The following is a 17520-nucleotide window of genomic DNA, read 5'->3' as shown; positions in this document are numbered from 1 at the left end:
ACCCTTTGACACTCACCACCTGGCATCCCAGGGCAGAGGGGTACCTATCCTCCAGCGGTGATGACCTGCATACCCCCCTGCCCCTTTCACACTAGGCTAACCAGCACGCTGATTCAAAATGAATCGACAATGAATCACCCTCCCGAGGCAGTTCGTCCCACAATCCCCACGCAGCTGGAACTGTTCTGGGAAATAGTGGTTTCAGCTGCACGAGGGATTATGAGTAGGGAAGATGACCATTGCTCTGCTGTGTATTTATGATGGATGGCACTACAGCACCAGTCACCCTGCCTCCATTGGATTTGAAGGGCAATGCAAGGTTCCACTTAATATGAATGAGACGAAGGAGCAGCCTTTTAGGGCTGCTGTCTGAAAGGTAAGTTTTAAGTTTTTGATCTGCTCTTGTAGCCGCCCTCCAGGAGTAGGCCTGACATGAAATGGCCTATAGGATGAGGGGGTGCTAACAGAAACTGGAGAAGTTGATGTTATGAACTCACCAACCACCGAAATGAATGATTTGCCAGACAGTGGTAAGTTCAACATAATAATTTTATTAAACTATTAATCACGTAACAGTTCTCATTTCAGTTGCCAGTACTCTGCCATCTTTAAACTTACTTGACTCTGAGCTTAAATGCAGTTGTATAAATGTGTGTGTGTGCATTAAAGTCCAAAGTATTTCAGTTTAAACTTGAGTCTAAAAAGTTAGTTTTAAGTCATGTTGAAGGTTTATTAAATTGTAGTTCAGAAGTGAGAATGAAACCCAGTTCTTTTTAAATTGTTGCCTAAAACAGTAATGAAGTGTTTGTTAATAATGATTCAGTCCTTAGACTGTTCCAACTCACAATCTTGTTGAGCTATTTTCCTAGGAAGAGATTACTTTTAAAACACTCAAACTGGTGATCTTCAATCCCCTCTTAGCTTCTTAAGAGTTCTGGAGTTTGTTTCATTTGAAGCTGCACCCTTTATTTTCAAAAGAGCAGTCGAGAAGTGGTCTCCCTTCCAAAATCCACATTTCTATAGTCCCCTTTTGTTAGGAGTCACATAACAGCACCGTAGCTGGATCAATGACCACCCACAGACAGAAGTAAGGGCCAAAGGCTTTATTGATCTAAAGATCCAAGCATGCCTCAGCATGCTGCTGGCTCAACTCCAAGGGCAAGTATGAAGAGATTATGGCTCTCGGCCTTTATTAGGGGTTTTCAGCAGTTGGGCCAGCCTGCTCAGCTCAATGGGGAACATGCCAGCAATACCTTGTTCCACCACATTCTCCCCTCCTTTTTAGATAGAGTCCAGTGGGGTGATGCGGGGCACTGTCTTTATGGTCCATGAGTTGCTCAGCAATGTTCACTGGTTTAGTCTCTCCAGTGGTTTTACCTGTCGTTGGGACCTCCGCAGTCCTGCTGGCTGTGTTTCTTGCTCCAGCAGCCCGATGGCTCGGTCACGGAGCTGGCTGTTGGGGGGCTGAACCATGTCAGTTTCTCCCAGGTCCATGGGAGTGGGGAGAGTTAGTCAGTAACCGAGGAGGGGAAAGCTCTAGTGGGGGAAACATTTGGGGAGCCATGCTGAGGGTGGGATCTCTAAGTGCTCAACCCGAGTGGTCCCTGGGGGTGGCTGGTCGCTGCCCAAGGGTATCAGATGCACCTCCCGTGCTGGGATTCCTGCTTGGGCCAGGTCCCAGATGAACATTGTGTTGTCCTGTCTGTCTGGGTACCTTACCAGCACGTACTGGGGGTTCACATGTAAGAGGTGCATTTCCTCCACTAGTGGGTCTGCCTTGTGGATCTTAACATGCATCCAGAGGAGCACCTGTCCAGAGCCATCAGCAAGTCTGGCAGTGTTGCTCCTGACGCTGACCTCCTAGGGAAGGAGAACAATCTTTCATGGGGCATTGCATTCGTAGCCATACAGAGAAGGGAACTGGTGCCATGGGGCGCTTCTGGGAGTACCTCTTGCCACTGGGACAGTCATCCCTTTTGCCTTCAAAGGGAATGCCCTCCAAATGGTGACCTGCAAATGGTGCTGTTTTCCCTCTCTACCTGGCTATTCCCTCAGGGGTTGTAGCTGGTGGTTCTACTTGTTGCTATGCCCCTGGAGAGAAAGTAACATCACAGCTCCTCACTCATGAATGCTGAACCCCGATCACTATGCACATACGCAGGGTAACCAAACAGAGTGAACAGAGTGCGGAGTGCTTTAATGTCTATGGCTGTGGTCATGTCTGGGCAGGGAATGGCGAATGGGAATATTCTTCCACAATGTTCAGGAAATGGCTGTTCTGATTCGTGGACGAGAAAGGCCCCTTGAAGTCTATGCTGAGACATTCAAAGGGGCAAGTGGCCTTAAGGTGGGCACTCTCTGGCCTGTAAAACTGTGGCTTGTATTCTGCGCAGACCGGGCAATTGCGTGTCAGCTCTCTGACTTCCTCCATCGAGTAGGGAAGGTTACGGGCCCTCATAAAGTGGTAGAGTCTTGTGACCTCGGGGTGGCAGAGGCTATAGTTGGGGACGTGGAGGCGATCTACTTGCACCCTGGCGCAGGTTCCCTTGGACAGAATGTTGGGTGGCTCATTAAGCTTCCCCGGCTGGAACAAGATCTCATAATTATAGGTGGACAGCTCAATTCTCCACTGCATGATCTTGTCATTCTTAATTTTTCCCCGCTGTTTGTTATTAAACATAAAGGCGGTGGATCTTTGGTCCATCAGCGGGGTGAATGGCCTACCAGCCAAGTAGTGCCTCCAGTGGTGCACCACCTCCACTATAGCCTGTACCTCCTTCTCCACAGCAGAGTGCCTGTGTTCGGGGCCCTGCAGGGTGCGTGGAAAAAATGCCACTTGCTTGCCTACCTGATTCAGTGTGGTGGCCAGGGCGAAGTTAGAAGCATCACTCTTAATTTGGAACGGGACTGACTCATTGATGACGCGCATTCCTGCCTTGGCAATCTCGTCCCTAAAGCTCTTGAAACCGTTACAGGCCTCTGCTGACAGGGAAAAGGTCATGGTTTTCACCAGGGGTGGGGCCTTGTTGGCATAGTTGGGGACCCATTGTGTGTAAAACAAAAAGAGCCCCAGACACCTTTTTAAAGCCTTGCGGTTCTGTGGCAGGGGTAATTCCAGGAGGGATGGGGGTAGGTGTCCAATAGGATGAACTGGTTGATAGTTTGACTGTAGTAAATCACCATCCGGTTCTTCTTTGCCCCCTTCATCACCAGCACCTGTGCCCTTCATGGACTATTACTGGGCTCTATTATGCCCTCCCTTAGCAACTGTTCCACCTTGGACTTGATGAATCCCCTGACCTCCAGGCTGTACCATCTACTCTTAGTGGCCACCAGCTTACAGTCTGGGGTGAGGTTTTGGAACAGCAGGGGTGAAGGGACCCGTAAGGTGGCCAGGCCTCAGGTTGGTAGCACTGCCCGGCTTCCAGGTGCGTGACTGGGCCTCTACAGGAAAGGGAGCAGGACCTCCCGGAACTGATTGTTCCTGACTGTGAGTGGGGGGGGGGGATGGGGGCCATCAAACTGCAACAGCACCCCTTTTAAATGGCACTGGAAATCCAGTCCCGATATGACGGAGCGCAGAGATGGGGCATCACCAACAGTCTGAAATTTTTGTATTTCGTCCCCACCCACAGTCAGGTTCATGGAGCACTTCCCGCGGATTTCTGTCGAGAGTGACTTGGAGGCTAGTGCTACCCAGCACTTTGCAGGGGACACAGTCAGGAAGTAGTGTTCGGTGGTGCTCGAGTGTCAAACAGGCAACCTGCGGTGTGACAGTTTACCTCTACGTCCATTATGGATTGTCCCAGCTGGTATGGTTGACTCTGGTCTAAGATGATTGAGGCTAATGTTGGTTCAATGTCTGACCAGCTGCTGCTCTGTCATCAAGTCAGCGGCCACCAAGACGTCCTCCTGGAAGATCACTATGATGGCTGCCCCCATGGATCGCACCCAGTGAAGTGACAACCCTCGTCGTAACGTGGGCTCAGAAGTTCAGTTCTCCACAACTGGAAATGACAACTGGAGCTGCTTGGTCCAAAATAGCGACGTGGGTTGCGGTCTGCAAGAGCAGCTGCTAGCAGTGGGGCTTATATCGGCATACCTTTGTGTAGTGCCTATTTTGCCAGCAGTTCAACCATGTCGCGCTATGTGCAGGACAGTACTTACATGGATGCTTGCTCTGGCTGCAGTAGTTGCACCTCGTGTGCTCGGCAGTTGCAGTGGCAGTCAGCAGCAGGGGCCCTGAATCCCAAGAAGGCACCGCCGTTCTGTGTATCTGGGGGCTACATGGCCCATGGTGTAGACCTCCTTGTTCTTTTTGGCCTTCTCCGTAGCCTGGGCCATCTGCACAACCTTCTGTAGTGACTGATTGCCCTTCTCCAGGAGTTGTTCGTGAATGTGTTAGGAGTGGAATCCAGTGACCAGCCCGTCGTGGATGAGCTCCTCCTGGTACTCCACCACCGTCACGTCCCAGCACCTGCAGTCTCATCCCAGCTCCCGCAAGGCCTGCACGAACTCGTCAAGTAACTCACCCGGGCCTTGGCGTCGGGAGCCAAGCTGGAACCGTGCATACGCATGGCATTCCTCGGCGCTCCACACTGTTGCCGGAGCAGGGCCATTGCCTCTTTATATTTGTGCAATCACGGATGAATTGGTTCGCACAATGGCCACCTGCTGCGAATAGTAGGCCTTGCTCATCGCTGTCTGCTGTTATTTCATGGCGCCTCATGCAGGTCGTTAAGCAGTGTAAGCACATGTCAAATTTCATGGAGGTCTCTGGGTTTTTCGGGTCGATCTCCAGCTTCTCCAACCAAATCGCCTTGTCCATGGCACTTAAAGCTTTAGATCAATAAATTGCAGCACGATCAATGACCACTCACAGACACGAAGGAAGGGCCAAAGGGTTTATTGATCTTAAGATCCAAGCATGGCTCAGCATGCTGCTGGGTCATCCAAGGGCAGGTATGGGGGAGGAGACAAGGTCTCTTGGCCTTTATTAGGAGTCTTGAGGGGCTACTGGTTCAGCAGGTGGGCCAGCCTGCCCAGCTCAGTGGGGAATATGTCTGAAATACCATGTTCCACCACAAACACCTATTCTGGTTATTGTAATTCAACCCTTTGCCTCACAAAGGTCTAACACCAGTGCGTTCCACAGGGACTCTCCTCCTATTCCAGCTACTGTGATATAGCACAAACCAATATCTCCCTCTCTTTCTAGAGATTACTGTTTTATTCCTGGGTGTGCCACAAGGTCGTCTTCTCAACTCCTCCAGTCTTTTTCCTGCCTCTCTTTCCATGTGACCTGACATCACTCAGCTTCAGTCTGTTTTACCAAACCTCCCCTGTTCCAACGTTTTATTTTGCAAAGTCTGGCACCTGCCACTCCAATGGATCTGGGGTTTGCAGCCCTGCCAGCGCAAGGTTGAATGTATCCAATACTGTTCCCTGGAAGCACACATTGTCCTGACATCCATGGTGATCCATTTTCATTCCATTATTGGCTTGTCTGCTATACTCAGTGTGTTTCCAAACTAACATCTTCACAAGATAAGAGAACAGAATGGAAGTAGGCCATTTGCCCCATCAAATCTGCTCTTGTTCTCTTTTAGTGTCATAGTGTTTGTCAAATGTGCTGTGGTGTGTGTATTCCTGGAACCAAGTCCATTATGTAACCCAAGATATATAATTCTGTTAACTTCAAATATTATCAACACATCTGTTACAATGTTAATTCCATCTGGTTGGAGGGTACCCAGATAGAATAAGGTATTCGTCCTCAAATTTGCGGGTGGTCTCAGCTTGGACAGGCATGGCAGCATGGGAATGGGATGGGGAATTGCAATGAGTGGCCACTGAGAGATCCCTGCTATTGCAGCAAACCGATCAAAGCTGCTCAACAAAGTGATCTCCCAGGCTTTGATGTAGAGGAGGCCATAATGGGAGCACTAGATGCAGTAATGATCCCTACTGATCCACGAGTGAAGTATTACTTCACTTGGAAGGACTGTTTGGAGCCCTAAATGCTGGTGAGGGAGAAAGTGTGTGCGCAAGTGTAGCATTTCCTGTGGTCACTGGAGGAGGTATCAAGGGAGCAATTGGTAGGAAGGGAGGAATGGACAAGGGTGTCATGGAGGGAGTGGTCCCTGTGGAAAGTAGCAAGGAGAAGATGCCTGGTGGCTTTGCAGAAATTACAGCAGATGATGTGTTGGAAACTAAAACCCCTTTCACACTTGCAAGTGATCTCAGGAATCGAACGCCAATTGGCCATAAAAGTGGCAAGTGTGAAAGCAAAATCTGCTCAACACCAGCATTAGATGACATCATCTCATGTAGGGGATTGCTGGCCTTAACTCCTAGTACAATCCCCGGCGTCGAGATCAGGCAAGTGTGAAATGGGCAATTGCATTGCAGGCACTTCCGATTAAAGGTAGAACAGACTAAACGCCAGGGATAAACCCTAAGAAAGCATTCAGTGTCCTGGTTAGGAGTGGTCTAGTGTGAAAGGCCAAACCTCCATTCCTATCCCAGGACACTGAACGACAGATTTATTGGAATGCTTGAGTCTTTTGGAGTGGTAGGTGAGAACCAGGGGAATTTTGTCCTCATTGTGTCTGGGGGTGGAGGGGGCCAGAGAAGATGTGCTGGAAATGTGCAAAAACATTTTAAAAATCTTCAATTAACTTTCCAAATATTGCACTTAAATATGTTGATCTTTAACTCAGGCACTTCCTTTTTATCCCACAATTAATTGCTCATACTTACCACAGCATGGTTGACCCATAGGGGAATGAATTTATCAAGATCTTCAGGATAAACCAATGCTCTGTCAATCGTGAATAAAAGCCAAAAGGACGTGACAACAAACTGGAAACAGAAAGCAATCAAGGTTGAGGTTTTGAAGCCTTCGGAGAGCATTTGAAAAATTGAATACATTGGTTTGAAATTGTAAGCCATTTATTTAAACATTGTCACTTAATATTCAATTAGATTCTGGGCTACAAATTAAAAATTAGCAAAGAAATCATTAATATGACAATGTTTAAATAAAACTAAGTGTATATTATACTGAACTCTGCTGGGGTGTATTTTTAATAAATGTTTAGGTGACTGTTGTTTAAAGGTTTTATCACTTCATGAAAAGAAGGTAAATTAAAGTCATTAAGAGAGCAGAGAGGACTGCTTGCTTTTAGAGAGGGGAAAGTGAAGCAGAAAGGTCATCCTAACTTGTCACATAGCACAGTAAAGGTCACACAAGAGAGTAATGCGTATATCTCAGGGTGGTTAGGACAATGAGTCACTATTGAATCAGTGAGTTGTGAATGAGATGATTCAACCACTGTAAACAACAACAGGGCTTGTGGAACTTATTCCTATAAGTTACTCTATCAAACAAGCTAACTGTGATCAACCAAATAATTTTCAAAGGATCAGCCAGACCTGGAGAAAGCCCACAGAGAAAGTGTCACTTGTACTTAAATTGGTCATGCTTCATATGGGGAAAACTAGAGAAAACAAAGTGGTGTAACATCCCCCATGCTCATACCTCAAAAATAACTTTTAATATGGTGAAGAAAAGTCTATTTTTTTTACATATAAATAATGTTATTTTTCTGTCATCAGTTTTCACACTTGCCTTCCAGAGTGGTCGTTCGCACAGAGTGACCTGTGTATGGATATCGCTGCACGTTTAAACTAAATACCACCCTGTGGTACTTGCGTAGGCTGGACGTGGGTCAACGTCGCCCATTATGGCATATTCATTAGCTCATTGTTGCAGACCGCCTGCAGTTCAGTTTAGACTGCAGGCAGTCCGCAAAAGTGTCTAGGGGTGTCACAGGTAAAATTTTGGAATGAATAGGAGTCACTCGTTTCATTTCCAATCTTTTTACACAGACTGAATTCTGGGAATTTGGGAATATTTTCCTGGAATACAGCGGCTGTGTTCAAAAATTTTTTAAAAACATAAATGTGTAAAGGAGAGAAGAAATAATATTGATGAATGACATCAACAATGATCTTACTCCACCTACCTGAAATATCTAGAAAATATAATGGGACTGTCAGTGAATTAGAACAGATCCATTTTTTGGCATATATGCTTTGCAAATCGAACCTTTAAAAATTGATGGCTCTCATGTTTGGCCTCTGGGACTTGAGTTCCACAGTTCATAGGCTAAAGTTGCCCTGTTTTGGGGTGATTGATTATTTCCTGGGTGCAGCAGCATGAACAGAAAACAGGGACTTTATTTTTAAAAAAATGAATTAATAGGTGAGAGAAGCGAGAACTGAAAAAATGTCTCTTTCCTGCTCTAAAAGTCCTGCAGGATGTATCTGGGGAAAAATACTTATCTAGTGATAACTGATGTATAATATAAGTCTTGGCTGCTTACGTGAAAAACTTGGAAAAACAAGGTATTCTGTAAAAATTTGCATCATTGTTTTAGTATGGGGGGGAAGCGTTTAAATTGATTTTTAAAATGCTGAGTGGAACTTCAAAAATAATGTGATTTTTTGATTCAACATCACAATTAATTGGATTGCCATAGATTTGGAAACTCGCATGTAGAATTATAGTACAAAGGCTGGACTGTAGAGGAAGAGGACAGAGGTGACAAGGCAAATAATTATTTCAATTATATTCTTTCCAAATATGAAATGTTCATTGCAAAAACTAACATCATCTTTGTTGTAGATCCAGGGCAATTTGTAGAACAATAGAACATCAAATAGTACACCACAGGAAATAACTATGATATCCATATCAAATTGCTATTTGCTTCTGGTGGATATCCCTCGATCTTCATTTTCATGTGCCCATCCAGAAATTTCTTAAATACAGTACTAGGATTCCACCACTACTCCTGGCAGCCTATTCCAGGCACCCACCACTCTCTGAGTGTAATATTTGCCCTGAAACATCACCCTTAAACTTCCTCCCCATCAAATTAAACACCTGCCCTCTAGTGTTTGAGATTTTTGCCATGGGGGGGGGTGGGGGGAATGATTCTGACTGCTCACCCTATCAATGCCTCATGAATTTGCACATTTCTATCTGGGGTATAATCGGTTGCCCATTCAGAGCCAGCTCTTCAGCGCTTGACGTCCTGTTTTGCAGAAACTGCCAAAATGTTTGGCCTGGAAGTCAGCCTGAAGAAAACTGAGGTCCTCCATCAGTCAGCTCCCCACCATGACTACCACATCTCCATCGGGCACACAAAACTCAAAACGGTCAACCAGTTTACCTATCTCAGCTGCACCATTTCATTGGATGCAAGGATTGACAACGAGATAGACAACAGATTCGCCAAAGCAAATAGCGCCTTTGGAAGACTACACAAAAGAGTCTGGAAAAACAACCAACTGAAAAACCTCACAAAGATTAGCGTATACAGAGCCGTTGTCATACCCACACTCCTGTTCGGCTCCGAATCATGGGTCCTTTACCGGCATCACCTACGGCTCCTAGAACGCTTCCACCAGCATTGTCTCCGCTCCATCCTCAACATTCATTGGAGCAACTTCATCTCCAACATCGAAGTACTTGAAATGGCAGAGGCCGACAGCATCGAATCCACACTGCTGAAGATCAAACTGCGCTGGGTAGGTCATGTCTCCAGAATGGAGGACCATCGCCTTCCCAAGATCGTGTTATATGGCGAGCTCTCCACTGGCCACCGAGACAGAGGTGCACCAAAGAAGAAGTACAAGGACTGCCTAAAGAAATCTCTTGGTGCCTGCCACATTGACCACCGCCAGTGGGCTGATATCGCCTCAAACTGTGCATCTTGGCGCCTCACAGTTCGGCGGGCAGCAACCTCCTTTGAAGAAGATTGCAGAGCCCACCTCACTGTCAAAAGACAAAGGAGGAAAAACCCAACACCCAACCCCAACCAACCAATTTTCCCTTGCAACCGTGTCTGCCTGTCCCGCATCGGACTTGTCAGCCACAAACGTGCCTGCAGCTGACGTGGACATTACCCCTCCGTAAATCTTCGTCCGCGAAGCCAAGCCAAAGAAAAGATAATATAAATAGTTTATACTTACGGTCCCAACAGGGAAAACCAGGACTGAGAAAAAGAGGTCTCTTAGTGAAAGGATCCATGCTGTCTGATTCTGTATGTCTGCCAGGATGCACAACCCATTGAAGATCATCTGCAAAAACTATAACATAATTAGAGGGATAATATGATCTCCATGTGTAAGCAGCATCGTTACCTAGTTTCAAATCAGATTGCAAGACCTTTTTAGGTGATCTGGACTCATGATGTCAAAACCTGATTCTGGTTAAACCAGGGTAGAGTGGAGAAAAAGGAAATGAGAAGAGGGGCACGGATGGTGTTTTATTTAAAAAAACACTGTATCAGGCCCTTCCAGCCTATGACCCAACACTAGTATCAATAAGCATTGATACTATATAGTTATAGTTAAAACACAGACAAATGACCAATTAACCTTACATCGTTGGAAAGTGGGAGGAAACCCACAGACACAGGAAGAACATATAAACTCCTTATGGGGATTGGTGGATTCAAACCTGGGTTGCTGGCACTGTAATAGTGTGCTGACCACTAACTGTGCCGCCCTAATTTCAGTGGAAGAGTTGAGGAGTGAGAAGAGGTAAAGGGGAACTGACATTAGGAATGAGAAGACGGGAAAGAGGTGAGGGTTAAGAGGATATTTGTAAAAGATGATTGAAGAACAATGTAGAATAAGAATGATAAATGTAAATGATTGTACAGTATTATGTCTTCACTAAGAAAGAAGTGAATATTGCTGGATGAAGAAGGTCTATTTAAAAGATCAATAATCACATCTCATAAGTCAGTTGTTCCAGATTCAATTCACTCTAAATTTCTGATAGAAGCAAAAGTGGACATTGCAGAGGCATGGAACACAGGGCTGGTTCAAAATGACTGGAGGGTTGCAAAAGTTATCACATGAATCTGGAACGAGCTGCCAATGGAAACTATGGAATTGGGCACCATTTCAACTGTTGAAAGATATTGGGACAGATTTATGGATAGGAAGGACTTAGAAAGATATGGACCAAATGCAGGCAAGAGGGACTAGTTAGAATGCCCATTTGGTCAGCATGGATGTTGGGCAGAAAGTTCTGTTCTATGCTCTATGACTATGATTCAAGAAAGGATAAGCCAAGAAGCACAAGGCTTGTCATCCCAATGTAAGTATAGCAGCAGTTATAGATTAATTCCACTAGACAATTTTTTCTGGACAGTTTGGTTCCTGACAAAAATATTGGGGATTATCGTAGAAAACTTCAAGCTGAACACAATGATAATTACAGGTTTGCTGTATCAGGTAGGAAGTTGGAGAAATATTAAATTAACTTTCATTGAATTTAGGTTGTTTAATTGCATAATGACTTCTGAGTAACTCTGAGCCAAGGTCTCAGGTTGACTGCACATGTTGTACAACAAATATGAGGAGCTCAGAGTTGGTCTTGGTCACCAATTTTACAACTGAAGTGGAGCTCATAGGCTTTCTTTATAAATCCAGTCATGCTGCATCTTTGAGTCTTGAGCACAAATATAACAGAATGTATCACAGCTGTTGCAACTTTGACAAGATATTCCTGCTGTATTGAATCTTCCTGAAGACAATGAATGCTATTGATAATTACACTCACATTCGTTCAATTTATAATCAATGTAATGCACAGCATCTGTATATGTGATCTACTTTTATAGCCTGACTGCATCTATCCTGACTAAGCATGCTCAGGCTTAAGACAATATTTGCATAGCACCTGCACTGATTGCATACCCAGGCATGCTTGGACTGACCAAAACAGCTTGCTTCGTGGGCAATATACTAGAAGATTTAAATATGACAGAAAATCACATAACAGGTTATTTTTTTTTAAAAAAGGTATATGGTAAGAAAATGTTAAGGTGGTTTTTGTGATCAGCAGCCCAAGATCCATAAAATACACCCAAAAGTGTTAAGGAAGGAAAATCTTTGTTGTCCAGTGCTATTATGGAGAAAATAAAATTATTTTGGAACAGCATATTAATCAAGGATATCAGGAATACGTCAAGCATTAAACAGGTCTGGCCAATTCAATTAAATGCTTTGATGAGAGAACAAAGAAGTTTGATCTATGTAATGTAGTAGAATAAATCTATGTTTTTGGAAGAGAATTGATATCGTGTTGTACAGTAGGCTGGTGAAGAGGATTGAAGACCATAAAAGAAAAGAGTTGCTGTGAATTTAAAATTGGCTAAGTGAAAATAACAAAAGTATGTTCATGAATGGATGACTTCAATCTAGGAGGCGATTACATATTTTTTAAAGAAATGTCCACCAAGATTTGGTTTTCGACTGATGCAACTTTTTAATTTCAAAAATTATCTAGAATCTAGAATTTAGACATACAGCATGGTAACAGGCCATTTCAGCCCATGTGTCCATGCCACCCAATTAACCTACACCTGGGCTCATGGGCTGAAATGGCCTGTTACTATGCTATATGACTAAATTAAAAATTACAAATTAAGAGGTTGGCCACCCTGATCTAGATTAAGGAGTAGGAAACATATAGTAAACATTTACCTGAGGTCGACAAAACCTGTCTAATACTTAGTGATGAGGGAACATGTAGGGATCAGGAAGATGAGGTTGTGAAATGGGATGAAACTAGGCAAAATATTAGTTGTAGGGAAACACTTGACAAGAGGGGTGGCAGAGACACAGGCTTGTTCCCCCCACCCCCATCATACAAGAACAATATGAAGTATGAGGTTAGTTATTTTTGTACCATAACGTTAATGGCAGAGGCACACACATTCCAAATGCTCATAGAGGCATAAAATTATACAGCACTAAGACAACCCAAGACATCCATACTAAAGTGTTTTCATGAGCTAACCTCTTTAAATTTTCCTGTATATTATCTGTCTTTTAAATGTTGTAATTGTACCTGCCTCTACCAACTCCTCTGGCAGTCTGTTCCATAAAACCAGCACCCTCTGTGTGGAAAAAGTTGGTTCTCCAGGTCCCCTTTAAATCTTATCCATCTCAAATTAAATCTGTGCCCTCACGTTTCAGATGTCATACCCTGGGGAAAAGACTGTGACCATCCACCTTATCTATCCTCATGATCTTATTAATCACTTCAATGTCAACCCTCAGCTTTCTTTACTCCAGAGAAAACAATCCGAGCCAATCTAGCCTTTAGTTATAACTCAAGACCTCCACTCCAGCAACATTCTTGAGTCTTTCTGCACTCTCTGTCTTAATCTGGTCCAGACAGAGAACCTGACTGAGTAGTGAAACCCTCTGCTGACCAACTGGCCAATATATTCATGGATATCTTCAACATTTCACTCTTACAGGGTACAGTACCCATCTGTTTTAAACATGTCTCAATCACACTGGTGCCCAAGAAATGTGTGGTAACCTGCCTAAATGACTACCAACCAGTGGCACTCACAAACACAATGATCAAATGTTTTGAGAGGTTAGTATTGAAGCATAAAGCTCCTGTCTGAGTGGCAACATGGATCCGTTCCAATTTGCCTACTGCAGCAACAGGTCTACAACAGATGCCATCTCACTGGCTCTACACAAAACCCTGGAACACCTGGACAGCAAAGATGAATACACCAGGATGCTTTTTAACATCATCCCCTCAAATCTAATCAACAAACTCTAAGGCCTGGCCTCAATACCTCATTGTGTAATTGGATCCTGGATTTCCTTAACTCCAAACCCCAATCAATGTGAATTGGCAAGAAAATCTCCTCCACGATCACTGTCAGCACCAGACTATCACAGGGTTGTGGACCAAGCCCCCTACTCTATTCACTTGGTATGACAACACACCATTTACAAATTTTCCGATGATACCACCGAAGTAGGCTGTATAAAAAGGTGTGATGGAAGATTAATGCTTCATAAATTTCAATAAAATTAATGTGTTCTTATGTTATTTGATGTGTTTATCATGCTTTAGATATTAATTTCCTCCAAAAATTACTTTTTTAGATAGTGCCCTTTTTAGAGTTGGAAATAGACTTGTTTTTGAGACAAATAAATAATAGTCTGCTAACTGTACCTGTTATGTCAATAAGCATTGATACTATATAGTTATAGTTAAAACACTGACAAACCATGGAAAAAAAGTGATTAAATTAAAATGGATGTGCTGAGAAATAGTGTAATTATACCTTGGCAACACTGTTTGAAACACAAAACTTATTATACATACAAACAGCATATAATGGCAAATAAAGGAGGTTGGCTGATTTATCTACCAAAATAAAAGAACAGGTGATTGCAGAAATCAAGAATGCTACATTTGGATTATTCTCATTTCAGCTGGATTAATCCATAGATGTTTCAACTTATACCTAGCTTCTTGCCTTTGTTTAGTATATAAAGGAGTAAACCATCACGGAAGAAATACAATTTTTTCTGTTCACTGGAGACAAATACCAGAGCTGTGGATGTGATGGAAAAGGTATCAGAGATTTTTGACTCTGAGAGTCTGAATTGGCACAATCTGTGTGGAGTGAGCACCGTCAGTACACCTGCCATGTTAGGCGCAAAAAGCGGCTTCCAAACTCTTGTCCAAGTTCAATCTCCAAAAGTAATTGTTGTTCACTGTATGTTACATCGGCAAGCTCTTGCTTCACAAACCTTTCTACCTCCTCTCCAGTTCAAACAATTGAGCAAAGTTATGGATTCAGAGCATAAGAAGCTGCTCTACTGCACCAAAGTGCATTGGCTATCAACAGGAAACGTTGTGGGGGTGAGTGTTTTGAACTATGAGAAGAGTTGCTGTTGATCTTGAAGGTGCAAAAATAGTACGAACTGGAAACTTGGTGAAAAGCTGTGGGTATTTTGCCTTGGCTATGAGTGGATATTTTTCATCATTTGAACAAATTGAATCTTAGGCTGCAAGGCAAGGACACAACTATCATCCAGTTTGTTGATGCTCTCATTGCATTTATATAAATGCTTGAAAACTGGAAACATAAGGGTGAGGGGGAAATTTTGTCATGTTTGAATCTCTTTCAGCAGTAGCTGTTAGTGTAACAGTTGCTGACGTTGCAAAGGAAGTTGTCTTGCATCTTATTTCCCTGTGAGAAGAATTCCTGCACTATTTCCCAGAAATCAGCCAAGAAGGACTGGCATTGGTGAGGAACCCCTTGTTGAAATCATTGAAGTTCCTGATGGTCTGGATAAAATGATTCTGGATGCAGCGATGTGTTTGAGACTTTATCTATCACTGAGCTTTGACCAAAAATGACAGATAGTTACCCCAACAGTGTGAAGGGATGTCTTCAGAAGATTCTGCCCTTCATGACCATTTATCCTTGTTAGTCAGGCTTTTCAACATTGCTACAGTTGAAAACAAAGGTACGAAACCGCATTGAAGTGGAGGCAGATCTCAGGTGTGCATTATTCACATCAGAACCAAGGATGTGGAAACTGAGGAAGAAACTTCAGGAATAGGGTTCTCAATAAAGTGGCTTGAGCTTTGATTTTGATTGGGAGTTTTTCTGTTCAGTGTATCCTTGCAGTGTTATTTTTCTTTAAAAAGGTTAAATAAAATACTTTAAATTAGATAAAGATGTGTTTCTTACAGAGATGTCTTTGACTTGAAAATATTGCTCAGTCATTGCCATTAGTGGGCCATGGCATGTTAGGCCAGAATCCAGGTGGACCTTAGATCAAAAGAAGTTTGAGAACCACTGATTTTAGAATCAAATAAATTCTAGAATTTATTGTCATGAACAAGTGTGACAGATTATGTTGTGTTTGTATTGAATATAGAAATGTTTTTGGAAGATAAATTGGGGCAGGTTTTTTAGTGTAGGTCACATATAAATAGTTCAAAACAGATCTCATTTAAAATACTGGAGCTCTGCTCAAGCCAGACAGGGTGGCTCCTGGAAGTCTTCGCAAAAGCTTTGGAGAGTGCCCAAGAGACTTCACTAATGGATTTTTGTTTATAAAAAGGCAACAGATGAAAGAACTCATCTGATCCACAGGCTGTCTGGAGTGGAACTTGTTTTTCTAAGAGGGTCATGTGGTTTTAAAGGCTTTGTATGTGTGAGAGAGAGAGAGACCGCGAGAGAGAATATTCAGTTCTGCAGTGCAAGAGTCAGCAGAAGCTTCTGGGACTGGAACAGGACAAGTTGGAAAGCTTGTGGAAAGTTCTTTGGTTCACAGTTCAATCTCACTTCTCATTCTTCCAAGTTCCTGGTTACAGGCAATTCTTATACTGTGCACAGAATTTAACATGTATAATGTTCACCAAGCTTTGGTGCTCGAAAGGTAAATGTTTACTGCTCAGGAAAGGTCTTGTAGGGTTTGCAGAGAGAGATGTGTTGTTCTAGGATTTCCATAACTGAGGCGCCACCATGAGTCACCCCAATGTCTTGCTGATGAAACTTGCCCATCAGGGTTCTCCAGATGAGAACCTCTCTCTTTCAGGTTACCACAGAGTTCCTTTCTGTTCCACTTATTCCAAGAGAAACTTCAGACAAATAGCACTTCAGCCATCTGCCACTCTGGAGCTTCTGTTTCAGTTCCAAAAAACTTCTCCAGCTTGTTACAGTTTTCTGTCACACACAGTCAAAGACTCCCTTCTGCCTCTCTCTATCTGGGATTCAAACTCCCAGCAGCATGTCCTTCTCTCTCTCACTTGCAAAACTCCTCCTTCTCCAGCAAACAACAGGAGTTCCTCTTTTGGACCATCTGTTGATTTGGGTAAACAATAACCTCTCAGTGGCCTCTGAGTGAGCACTTTGCAAAGAGGTCAAAAGCCTTCAAAAAGGTCCAAAACAGACATCCTGGCTTCACTTTACTAATTTATCTCCCAAAAACATTCCCAAATATTCCATCGCAATAGACTCCATGACCTCACTGATCATTTTCCTTACTTCCCCTGATTCTGTGCCAGTTTATTGAGTAACTACTGATGCAAAAAAAAAAATTAAGATCTCTCCCATCTCTTCTGGCTTCATATATAGCCAACCACTTTAGTCTTCAAGGGGACCAATTTTGTTCCTTACTATTCTTTTACTTACTCTACCACTAGAAACCCTTAGGAATTTCCTTCACATTGTTTTAGCCTTCCTGATTTCCTTCTAATGTTTTTTTTCTTGCATTTTTATACTCCTCAAGTACCTAATATGCTCTGTGTTGCCAATACCTGGTATACACCTCTCTCTTCTTCTTTACCAGATCCCCAATGTCCCTTGAAAACCAAGGTTCTCTATTTTGCCTCTTAACTTTGCCTTTAATCCTGACAGGAACTTACAGTGCCCTTAATGTTTGGGACAAAGACACCTTTTTCTTTAATTTTCTCTTGTGCTCCACAGTTTTAAATTTGTAATCAAACAATTCACTTGTGATTAAAAATGTACTTTGCAGATTTTATTCAAGGCAATTTGTATACATTTTGGTTTGACCATGTAGAAGTTACAGCACTTTTTATACATAGTTTCCCCATTTCAGGACACCATCATGTTTTTGACATTTGGCTTC

General features: G+C 43.2%; 1 protein-coding gene across 1 annotated transcript in view; it reads right to left on the bottom strand.

Moving 5' to 3' along the window:
- Positions 1–17520, bottom strand: part of LOC138758802 (androgen-dependent TFPI-regulating protein-like) — a 67188-nt gene that overhangs the window by 34131 nt on the left and 15537 nt on the right. The window contains exons 5-6 of the mRNA XM_069928225.1: positions 10045–10161; positions 6763–6864 (exon numbers count right to left, since the gene is read on the bottom strand). Of these exons, the coding sequence (XP_069784326.1) occupies positions 6763–6864; positions 10045–10161 (219 nt within the window). The remainder of the gene's footprint in view (positions 1–6762; positions 6865–10044; positions 10162–17520) is intronic.

Source organism: Narcine bancroftii, chromosome 1 (genome assembly GCF_036971445.1).
Source record: "Narcine bancroftii isolate sNarBan1 chromosome 1, sNarBan1.hap1, whole genome shotgun sequence".
Lineage (NCBI taxonomy): Eukaryota > Metazoa > Chordata > Chondrichthyes > Torpediniformes > Narcinidae > Narcine > Narcine bancroftii.
This window is presented reverse-complemented; position numbering and strand designations above follow the sequence as displayed.